The 12,084-nt window shown below is 43.7% G+C and overlaps 1 protein-coding gene across 7 annotated transcripts in view; it reads left to right on the top strand.

Annotated features, from left to right (window-relative positions):
• unc5a (unc-5 netrin receptor A) overlaps positions 1–12,084 on the top strand; it is a 157,830-nt gene that overhangs the window by 76,983 nt on the left and 68,763 nt on the right. For 5 of the 7 annotated variants that reach the window (XM_082547121.1, XM_082547123.1, XM_082547124.1 and 2 more), the window contains exon 2: positions 2,050–2,265. In XM_082547121.1, the coding sequence (XP_082403247.1) occupies positions 2,050–2,265 (216 nt within the window). Of the gene's footprint in view, positions 1–2,049; positions 2,266–12,084 lie in introns of those variants that run through there. The other 2 variants (XM_082547127.1, XM_082547126.1) reach the window with 1 other exon arrangement.

Below are 12,084 nucleotides of genomic sequence, written 5' to 3'. Positions count from 1 at the left end.
CCCTTGCACCCCTTGTGACACACTCAAAAACACAAATTGGCAACATCATCAAAAGTTGAGAGTTCGCTCTGAATGTGACCCCTTGCAAATGGGAAGTCGGTGGCGAGTTAACATCGGTAGTTCGTCGAGTCATTTCACAACTTGTCAGCCTTCTCGGGTGGCTTGGGTTTCACTCTGTTTCAACATCATCTGTCCTCTATGAGATGATTAACCTGGCAGGTGCGAGGTGAGTCTCGCCTACTGTTTTAGTGAGCTGTCGTCCTCAGTCTGCAGGGAGTACAGGGGGGTCAGCCCAACCGGCTAATGGCTGTAGTCACAAAGCTGGAATCAGGCCCACTTGAAGAACTGGCCATCATTAGGAACAACACATTTTCAAACAGCCTGACCTGCCGGGCCCACGCTGTTTATTAGCAAAGTTTTTGGCTCTCCTTTAAAGCAATTATATTCTCCATCCAAGATGAACTGTGGCCTAAACATACACTCGCATGCGCAGTCAGTAATGTCAGGCGCTCGAATAGAAAGCTGTCTTTTTTTTTTTTCCTCTGCAAATGCATGCAATAGGAAAATGTGTTCGGAAAATGAGGAAAACGGGGAAAATGGCAACGTGTCAGCAAGTGATGTATGTCGTTCATTGGACACAGAACATTTAGTTTTCATTAAGAGTTAAACATGTACACGCAACATTAATGGGGTTCAGTGACAGCAGCAGTGCCGCGCCTCACTGTATCTCATCCTGATAAATTAGCAACTCAGCACACAGGGGTACAAGGGAAAGAAAGGGAGAAGAAAGAGAGACAATAATATAATGTGTAGTGGGGGAGGAACTGACAGATAATGTCTTCATCTGAAGATTGGTATTTATGATGCAATGTAATATTATCCCTGACCCGGGCATCGGCAAGCTGTAAGGATGAACAAAGGCCGGACGAGGGAGGACGACAGGAGGGGGGGGGGGGAGAGAGGTCAGCACGAGTGCTGGCGTTTTCATTGTGTGAGATGTGGACTGCCGTCCTCTCCCTCCGCACGGGGAGTGATGGAGAAGGTTGTTAATTCCTGGTTTGTCAGCCATATTGGATTCAGGGCAGTAAATTAATATCGCACTCCTTTTAGAGGGGTTTTATTTTGGGATTTACCGGTCTCCCTTGAGTGTCGGTGATGTAAAGAGGTTATTTCCCTCTTTCTACTCCGTTCTGTGTCCTCTCGCTATCTCTCGCGCAAGGCTAATATGTTTAGAGAGAGCGAGAAAGTGTGTTCATGGAGGAAGGATGTGCGCGCTGCAGGCTCTTTTGTGTCACTCAGCATTTGGATAGCACATTTTTCAGCGAGAAGTCTGCCGTAAATTGTGGCATCATCCGAGCAAGGCCAGCTCCCTATCTCCGAGGTGTTTCTCTCCCCCTCCCGCCTCCTTCCTTTACATGTCATTTATATGTCATGTGAGATTTTAAAGGAATAAAAAGACATCTACTGGATATAGGAAGTGATTTTAAGTTAACAGGCTGTTTAGCTGTCAGTCATCAACCTTCCCTGCCTCGTGCCCTGTCGTGTTTAATGTGGGTAGAGTTAGAGTCCCGGATGAAGAACCATATAACACAGTGTGAAGTGGCCTAGTCGTTGAGATGGGGATTTATGGCTGCTGGTCCATCAGTGGTGATGTTAAAGGGCTGTGATTAAGAGCTGGAGTAAAGACATGGACTTTGCTATCCCAGCGACCCAGCCAAGAGTACGCCAGGCTGATCTCCATCACTGCCAACTCTGCTCCACGCAGCTCCGTCTCACTTTTTTTTGCTCTTTGTCCATCTGTCTCTCTCTGTCTTCTTCTGCCTCGCTCGTGTGCATATGTATGAGCTCAAATTCACCAAGGACTCCCAATCCCTGCATTAGATATTTTCTTGCGTTTTCGCTCACCAGTCAAGCAGTCACAACAACGAAGTACGACAAGGTTCAGCTCCTGCTTTCATGACAACTTGAAATACTTAGAAAGCTTTTCTTTTTCACTTTTATTTGACATCTCTCTGAATATCTTTTTCCTCCTCCTCTTTATCCTCCAAGGTTCTGAGCACGCTGCCACAGCGACGCTTCCCGCCGCCTTCTCGGACCTGTTACCTCACTTCCTGGTAGAGCCGGAGGACGAGTACATCGTAAAGAACAAGCCGGTGACTCTGACCTGCCGCTCCACCCCAGCCACGCAGATCTACTTCAAGTGCAACGGCGAGTGGGTTCACCAAGATGACCACTTGATTGAACGGACTGTTGACCCAGCAACAGGTACACCAGACGCAAAATCTGTGAACCACATAGATAACCAATTTTCACTGAATTATGCCTCTATTTGGACTCCTTCTGTGCAGTGTTTCAACCCAGATATGAGCCAGTTTTCTTTTCTTTTTTTTTTCTTTTTTTTGCATTTTGTCTGCTACAGATGTATGACATGTGCAACTTCATAGAATCATTATGTAAAGTGTTTGTGTGCTGAAACCTGGATTTGCAATTTGCCAGTGATTACTGTGCTCCATCGGGCTCTTGGCTCATCCTCCAGCCTATTTAGCCTGCCAGTCTCATAATAAGCACATTGGTTTCAGTCTCAGAAATCTTCTCGATCACCTTGGAGACCTGTTTGTTTTTCTCTCCGTTGTGCTGCAGTCCCCCGCCTCCACCATCAGTGTCATAAACATGTATGACACTGATGTGGTGTGATTCAGCAGCGATCTGCAAAATTCAAACCACTCATTTACAGCCTGACAACTGATTGGGAATGAGAAACGTGGCCGTGACAGGTTTTTCGGGGGTACACGTGCACACATGCACTTGTGGCTGGCTGTACATAGCAAAGCCATGTTTGAAAAGCGGATGAAGTGCAACAACTGAGAGATGCATGAAAAGATAGGCACATCAGTCGGCTTCCTCACACAGACACAAAGGGAATTCAGGAAACTCTGAAGAGAAATTTAATCAGAAATATATTAATTCATATGCAAACACTGCCGCTTTGTTTTAAGATGAAGAGCTCACAGTTTTAACATTTTATCCATCTGGGCTACAGGGTTCGGAATTAACATTCAGCACCTCGGCAAATGTAGGCACAAAAAAAGGCATGCTCATCTAACTTTAACTGTCTAGATATCAATTCAGCCTGAAACTTCGGTAGGTGAGGACGTCTGATCTAGTCTCCAAAATTTTCCCACAACGAGGCTTTGATTGGTGTACGTGCAGGCTTGTCCCTTCCCGTTCTGCTCTTTTCTTTTTTTCTTAATAAAACAAATCTCCTGTTTTTGTTTTCTAATGAGCATCTTTGAGAAATGTTTGGTGATTTTAAACTTCAAATTCTCCCAGGTACACAGCTTGTTTATAGCTCTTCCTGTCGTGTCTCACAACCTCGCTGTCACTCACACGCCGTCTGTGGATGGCGGGCTGTTTTGGCTTCTTCTGTTTTTTCTTTTTGGCATCAGGGTCTTTAAATAATGGCAACAAAACAAAAAGTATGAAAAGTTGATTGTAGTTCTTTGCTGAAAATGGGAGGGGGAAAACATGAGCACACAAGGGAGCGCTTGTGTGATTTGCATCATTAGGAAGAAATTCTCAGCGAGTCAACAGTGATAAAATTTGATTTCCCTTCTTGTGTTAACAGCTCTGCTCTCACAGTTTGGTACAGTTGTTAATCGGAGTGATACGAATGGAAGTGCTTTTTTTGGTTTGTCAAATAAATGGTCAACATCTACTAGCCACGGGTGAATGCAAACACTTAGCAAGCCGTGACGTGCAGCGGTTTTACTGCTATTCTGTAAACAAACTTCATAATGTCGCAGCCAATAACTGTCCAATAATCTCCTTTTAAAAACATTATTATTGAAAATCAAAATATCAGAGAAACCTGGCTGCAGATTTCTCTCACGTGTGCACTGGTTTCTTTGCAGCTCCTTACCGGCACACGTGCTCGTGACAAAAGAAAGTAGAAAACGGAAAAGTGTGGCAGCAGTGCAGCTGGCAGAAGAAGAGATAATTAATTAGAATAATTACACGAAAATTGCGACTGAAATTGAAATTAACACGAGCGCTCTAGAAACTTTTAAAGTGGCCTCTAGCTTTTGATCACTTTGAAATTCTGGCTTGTTCAAGCCGTTAACACAAGTGTTACACTCTCTGGTTATCACGTCTTTTGTCGCTATCCTTCCATTCATCCGTCCACCCCACTAAATGCTTTTCGAGTGAGGTTGGCGTGGGGCTGGAGTTGAGCCCAGCTGGACAAACAGCCCTATGCGCTCAGACAATCGGCCAATTACAAATCATCAGTTAATTTAACCTTTTGTAAAGCCACTGGGCCAGCGTCTTTAAACAACATAGTCAAAATAAGTATTCATGTAAGCAATGTTCCTGGTTACCTGTATAACCTTGGGTTTCTCTGTTTAATTTATGGTCTGTCCACACTGCATTTCAGACCGTCTGAAACCCCCGCCTGCCAGCCCTCTCAGACGTCTGATAGTGATATCTCTTTAGCTTATTTTAACTCAGTGTCTGGCTGGATGGGTTGTCAGAAAATGTGTTATCACTGTTTTTACACAATATTTGCTCCTGTTTCTCCCTTCCAATTTATAATGGCTGTTCTCCCCCCCGGTCCACTTTTATAAGAGCTAGAAAAACACACTTGATCTCAGATCCGTTTTGAACAGTGCATCTTAAGTTGAGAGTGACCTGTTTATTTAAATAGACACGCTGACTGGATGATGTACAGTCGCTGATATGCAGCGAGCACCGGGTGACGTTGTGGAGGCTGCTCCTTAACTTCGATCTGTGGGATATGAATAGTTTTGTCAATAGCTAAAAAGAACATGACGTGCCCCATAAACTGCTGACTTTATGGGGAACAACATTACTAATGCGATGTTGCTCTGCCAACGTTTAATGATGATGGACCATTTGCCATGTCGTTATGAGCCGTTATAGTTGGCATTTATTTGTCTATGAAACAAATCCGTCGTGCTGGGTGCCACAGACCCCCCGCAGCAAGCGAGGGTCTCGGTCTTTAGAAACCCTGTGAAGTTCCAAGGCTTCCTCGCAGCTCCGAATATCAGTCTGCAGTCCCGCTGCCTTTGATGAGGGATGTTTCATATGTGGAGCTGTGCAGTTATGAAGGACGCGTGGTTGTCCAGAGGTAAGGCTGCTCCAAGGTACCTGCATCGATCTCTCAAACACTTGTGCTGTTTAATGTCAGCCCTGCCCCGAGGAGTTTACTGATGGCTCCGTCTAATCCCACTTCTTGCAAGAAATGTGTAAGGTGCACACATCAAACAGTGGTAAAGCGTGCGTGCGTGTGTGTGTGTGTGTGTATGTAGCACAGGCTTGTCAGGTTGTTCTTACCCTGGATGTCACACTCACACCGGACTCTAAACTCCTACCTGTTGCCAAGCAACCAGGACTTCTGTCACACCAGAAGCTGCCCGATATCAACATCCTGCCTTAAGGTGGGAGGAATGAGGAGTTTGGACTTGTATCGAACTTGAAAAAAATTGATTGACAATTTATACCTGGTGGAGCAGTGGGAAAAATCACCTTGTCAAAATAACACATTTTTCTGCGTGATTGCAGTTTCTCCTGCCCGTGTTTTGCACCCAGTGCTTTTGCTATTAAGAAGGCCAGAGATGTAAATGGTCACATGATCAGCCAAAAGCTGTCAGAAAGCTCCTGAGTTATCGGCCTCGGTTTAAGCTGATTAGCATTCTTGTCAAGGGTCCTCCTTTCTTTTCTTATGCAAATGAAAAGGATGCTCTTAATTGCAACAATAAATTAATAGAAATTGCACACAAACACATCAAAATCAAGAGTCACTGTCGGAGATGTTGTGCAGATTTATTGCTTATTGTCCTCTATTCAGACGGGATTTTTCTTCCAGTCTTTGATGGATAAGTGGCTGTTCAACAATGAGGCACACATGCAGTTTGAAGTTTTGATTGTGAAAGAAGCAGCAGGCCCGCTGTCGTGGTCTGCACTGTCCGTCGATTTTTCTCCATTCTTTTCTCATGTTTTCGTGCCTCCCTTGTATACTTTGACAGCATGCACAGTGTTGACCACCGATTTGGACTCTTTGATGTATTTATTTTGTTAGCATCAGTGTTGTGTCCTGGTTGCACACGTGTGCACCTGTGTACACGCTCAAAAAGCATGCAGGCTTCTAAGGGTCTCCTCTGCAAACATTTCATATCATTTTATATCATGAGCTGTAATTGAACATTTTAATCAGCTGCCTCTCCTGCGAGTCCTCTTGGACTGCAGCTGGTAGAAGCTGGTTGCTGTGCTGTGCAGGCTCGGTGAGATCTGAGTAGTTTATGTGAAGCAGTTCTTTACCTGCTGGAGATTCTGGTCATAAAGGGAACAGATGCTCAAGCGGCTGAAAATAAGAGTGAGGAGATCGTCCGCTGATGTCAGTTGTTAAAGATGTCATTCTCTCACATCAGCGGAGAAAAAACATGTGTCGGTGTGAGTTTGTGTGGTCAGCAACTCTTCCTGTTATATTTTGAAGGATTACTGCATTTCTTGCTGCTTTATTGTCCCCTCTAGTTTACCTGTGCTTCATTATTACCGCACATCCATCTCTGAGCCTTCCCTCCACATTTTCCTCCACACCTTTGATTCTCCATTTGGTAATTATTTTTCCTACTTTGGCTTTGCCGGCTTTTTCCTGCCTTTTTTCTTTCACTGAAGAACCTTTCGTTAATCTCCAGCACTTGCCTGCCTGAAAAACCACCACCAGTGATATTGGTACAAAAATAAATGAAAGGTAATAATTAAGCTGTTTGTCAGCAAAAGTGTGAAAAATTTATTATTTATTAACCAAGAAAAACACCTCCACCCCCCACCCCCAGATGTTTCTGAGCCCGTTTGAGTATTTTGGAAAATGTTTTAATCTGCAGTGAAACTTATCAGGGTGAAATTAGAGTTAAAACTTAACCTTACTTATTATTGGAGTTTCACTCAGAGCCCTACTGAAACCTTTTTGCAGCATGCTCTGGCTAAGACATGCAGACTTGAATAATTGACTATATATATAACTAATAATAGAGTAATAACACGTTGATAGGCAATAATAGTGTTTGTTATATGGTGTCATTAAGTCCATACAAATAAGTCAAATCTGAAACAATATCTTCTCAATAGCAACTGAGCATTTTAAACTAGCACATTAAATTAAAAGCTAGAAGAGACGGTGCCTGCTTTCTGCAGCCGCGATTTGAACGTGCAGAGACTGGGAGAGAGAGAGAACATTTTCCAAAGTTTGAGCAACTGTGGGAGGTTTGAGGCACGTGGAGCCGCGTGCAGAAAGAAGAGATAAGGTTGGATTGCACCAAAAACAATTTGCGTTACAGCTCTAAATCTATTAAACTGGAGAGCAATTCTTATTTGCCAAGCAGGACGGAGCAACATGATTACATTCTGTGCACTAGCATGTAAATTTGACTCAACTTTTTTTTTTTTTTTATACCTATATTGGACTACAACAAGTTGTGATTTACTGTCATCGCTTGATGTCATTGTAAGGTATCACTAGATTATGTCATATATTGATACCGCAGACCTATCCTAGTACTACAGACCTGCGTTTGTGGAATACGGGCAAAACAGTGAGCACCAGGTTGTGTGACATAAGTTAAGTTGAAGCAGACTGCTTGTTCTGAGCATGTCTGTTCACCGAGGCACTCAAAGCATTGAAGCAACCTGCCGTTGTCTGCTGTGATTACCGCGGAGTGAACATCAAGGGATTCCCTCAGTCCTAATCGCTTTTGGTCATGCTGTTGTTCCTAAAGAATATCAAATGGGAAAACAAAACTGATCAAAGCGAGCCCAAGAAGTGATCGATGAATCCTTCACCTTCACGCAGCCGAACGGAGCAGCAGAAGGAATACGGGATACGTGGCTGTTTCTGACATGAGCTGGTCTGACCCAGCGCAGCAGAGGTAATATTCAGCAAACTCCAAACATGGTCGGTCCCAGCGCTCAGACAAACGTCAAAGCAACTGGAAGGGTTTAAATTAATAACTGACCCAGGTCTGACGTGCCGGCATGTTTCAGTCAGACCGCTCAGTATCCAGGCTCGGGCTGTAGAAAACATGACATGTGGATAACTGTCTACGGGAGATGTGACCTCTGCCCTCATCAGACTGGTCTGCTTATTGAATCTGATTCAGAGCAGGAAAGACAAAAGGAGCGCTCGGCCCGACGCTGTGCTGTTTAGTTACAGTTAGACTTCCTCACGCACCTTTGTGTTTCATAACACACACGTGTACACGGAGCTGCTTTCAGAAACTCCTTTGAACATGGAAAAGAGAAGAGATGTCACAATTTGTCCTTCCTCTCTTGGTTTCAGTGTCCAGTATCGATCCGTCCTCAAGTCTATGGGTTCTCATTACCTGTCCTCAGTAACTTATCTCAATTGTTATGGATGTGGCTGCTTCCGAAGCCTCGGACAGCTCTGTGTCTTTCCCAGGTCGGCGAGAGGAGACGTCTGGCGAGTCCTAATAAAGACATATCCCCTCTGAACAAATCAATGCTGACAGTGTGTTTGCATAGATTAGGAGATTCTCCCACTCTATGATTTCTCATCAGATGCATGATGAGGAGAAGGGAGATTGGCATTTGAGCGGAGGCTTGTTGTATGGGGCCAGGCTGATTTGATTGTGTTTGCATTTCATCTGCCAGCATTGATGGAAACGATTTTGATCCACGCTCCGCGTTGTCACCCAGCAGCGGACCCTCTCAGGTGGAAAATACATGCATTTCACATTCCTATTTCAATAAACCTCTGCAACCGCCTTATAAAGATGGGAGATTATATTTTCTTTGTTGATTGAACCGGATGTCGACAAGGCTCCTGAAAATGAAAAGAGAACATGATGGAGAAAATAGCAAACACTTTCTTTGTACCTTTTGAAATAGTTTATCGTTGAGTCATACGCATGATATTAATAAACTAATATTCTCTTTTTATAACACCGCAAATCATTTAAAAGGCCTTTAGAAAAGGACTATAGCCCATCCCTAAGAGGGTTTATCAGCATCCGCTCTTGTCCTCTGTCAATCCTTTGAAGTCTAAATACCGCGTATGACGTAGTCGGTAAATCTTTTAAAGCCATCTACCAGTTTTGGAAAATAACTAATAATGTTATGACAATACAGGGCTAGCCCTGATGTCTGCAAACCTGAGAGGATTCATTTGTATAAAATATGTTGGGGGGGGTTTGTTTGGTTTTTTTTGACTCACTCCATTGGATTGTGATGTGATGACATATTTAATTTCTGATCTGAGGGGGAGATAAGCTAGGCTAAGCCTAAATGATCTGTAACCTTTATTTTAATACCTGAATACTTATCTGTGGTATTAAAGCAGCCAATCGCCTCCCTAACACCAGCTCCCACCCACTCTCACCCACTCTCCATGTCTGTGTAATACACATTTTCTTTTCTTTATTCTCTCACATCTGTATAGGTCAACATCACGGATGCCTTAGAGGAGACGAGCTCCTTTTACACAAATGGCATTTATTTGAAAGCGGTAACGAGCAGGCTGTCATTTCAGCGTTGTCAAAATTCGAGTGAAATCAGGACAGAGGTGTCCCAGTGGTGCTGGGGCCACACAAAAGTGATTAAACGTGATCTTTAGCAGAATATCGAAGAACAGTCCTGTTGCAGTTTAAGCAAAGCCCGATTGGTCCGCGAGCCAGGATCTAATGAACAGAAGGAAATAAGAGAATCAGTGGGGAAGAGGACAATATAGTCCTAAATGAACAAAATGGCCTTGTACCACCTGCTAAGCATCGATCAGTAGCCAAAGGGACTAATTGATAATGCATTATTAGCTGCTTCCCCATAATGGGACTTGTATTTCATCCTGCCCTTGATTGCAGGACGGAGGGGAAAGGATTTGGCAATGAAGCACTGAAAAACAGATGGCAAGGTGAATTGTTCCCGTGACACATCTGCCAGTGTGTTCTATTAGACTTCTCATACAGGTCAGCCTGAGCGAGTGCAAGCGCGGACGTGTTTATGTGCAGGGAAGCAGACCTTTCTCAAAGCACAGCAACACAGCACAGAGTGAGAGGGGAGTCAAAGTGGATTTAATTGAAGCCTGTGTTTGTCTGGCCTTGAGACAACTGCAAGTGTGTTTGCAGCAGTTGGAGTAAAGTGTGGCAGGCTGAATTAAAAACCAGCCAGCTGTGCTGATTGATCCTACCAATAAAATCATACAGGGGCCGCACTCTCCAACTTTGTGTAAGTAGTAGTTGGGGGTGGAGGGGGGTTCTTAAGTTTCAAATTTGGTTGGGTCTGTATCTTTTGAAGTTGGTCTTGACATGTAGGAATAATAAATTTCAAAATTAACTGCAATTAGTGGAACAAAAGTGGGGAAAAAAAAAGATAATTACCATTTGTCAAACAACAACACCACTGTTCCAATCTCCCACACGCACAGCCTTTGTCCTCCCACCAAAACATATCCCACGTCAGCTCAGCGCCATGCTTTCTCTAAAGTAATTTTGCATTTGTCAGTCTCACAAAAGCTGTGCCCTTGGTGGAAGTTGGAATGCATTCAGCAGTCTTAGTGCTTCATTCTTTTTAGAGCCGTTAAAGTTATTTATTTATGCCGTCTGGTAAAGATAGACATGTTATCAATACAGTCCTTCAAGCTCGCATTTGTGCGTGGAGTTTTTGTTTTGTTTTTTTTGTTATTTTTAAAAGAGAAATCTCTTGTTGTGGTCAGTTCCTCATTTTGAAATGGAAATGCACTCCTGGATATTTTCTCTTGGTCTGGGTGTGTGTGTGTTAAGTATTTTAGTTTTCTGAATGCTTAAGAAAAGGCATTTAAAATACATTTTCAAAGGCTCTCAGTACCTTTGTGGAAAGCAGCTAGGTTCTGAGAGGTAAATGGAAATATTGGCTTGGATCCTTCTTAACTACTTCTGAGCTTTCCCTGCCCTAACCAAGACATCTGGATAAAATGTGCTTTGTATGCTGCAGCACATGCATTACCCAGACCACTCGCACTTCCCTTGTGCCAAGCAAATAGAGGCCAAAGTTGCAAATGTGCTTAGATTCCATAATGTACCTCAGAACTGGACAGAGAGGAGCTGGTAAACTCCATCCGTGACCCGGTGGTTTGGTGTTCGGCAGTAAAGCTTCGCATTTATATATTTATTTTTGCTACTGTAATGTAATTTTATCTCTCAACTTACCTCTGCATCCTTTGGAAAAGGAAAAGAGCTAGTGTTATGCTGACAGAGGGAGACAGAGTGGGAGTTTGCAGTGTCAATCAACATCTGCTTTGCTCAGATTCATTTAAAAATAGTGGAGCTGCAGGTGTAGTGAGGGAGCTTGACAGCTAAATAGTCCTCAGAGATTTTTGATAGGCAGAGAAACTCTGTGGCTGGGAAGTTAATGCTTTGTGTGCTTGGCCCCGAGGAGACTTTCACTATAGGTATTTTACACAGTCCTCAAACAAACATCAAGTCGCAGCTTTTCTCCTTTTTAAACTAAAAGCTGCGGGGTGTCCTGGGTATGGGATAGTGGTGCCGTAGTGAAAGGACTGTTTTGTGCAGCGAGGGGAAGAAGAATAGCTTCAATTTTGTCATGAAGTGCTGCGTAAAATATGAGTGGGAGAGGAGAAAGAAAGTGTCACAAATAGGTATTTCAATGGAGGTGGGATGGTGCTTTTACAAGCAAAGACATCTAAATCTGTCTAGTGTGTATTGTGCTTTAAGAATTTATTTACTCTAAAGCATTAAGTAAACCTACAGTGCATCGCCTGTGTACTTTTTATAGAGGCTGTTGGACTTTGGGTCGGGTGGGTGACAGAGTGAAAAACAAGCAGGCAAACGTTTTCTCCCTCGCGTTTCGGGAAATAAAAACTGGAGTCTGCAGTCAGCATTTTCCTGCCCACGTGTAACACTTCTAGACTCTGTGTTTGCGGTCAGCGTGCTGACCACACGACACGGGACAAAAAGGGGAATGCTGAAAAAGAGCGTCTGAGGAACCTGAGGAAACCTTTGCATTGAAGCAGGTGTTCAATGAGGCATGCTGACAACAACAGAAGCAGACGTCCCAGTC

Source organism: Aulonocara stuartgranti, assembly GCF_965226115.1.
Source record: "Aulonocara stuartgranti genome assembly, chromosome: 2".
Lineage (NCBI taxonomy): Eukaryota > Metazoa > Chordata > Actinopteri > Cichliformes > Cichlidae > Aulonocara > Aulonocara stuartgranti.
This window is presented reverse-complemented; position numbering and strand designations above follow the sequence as displayed.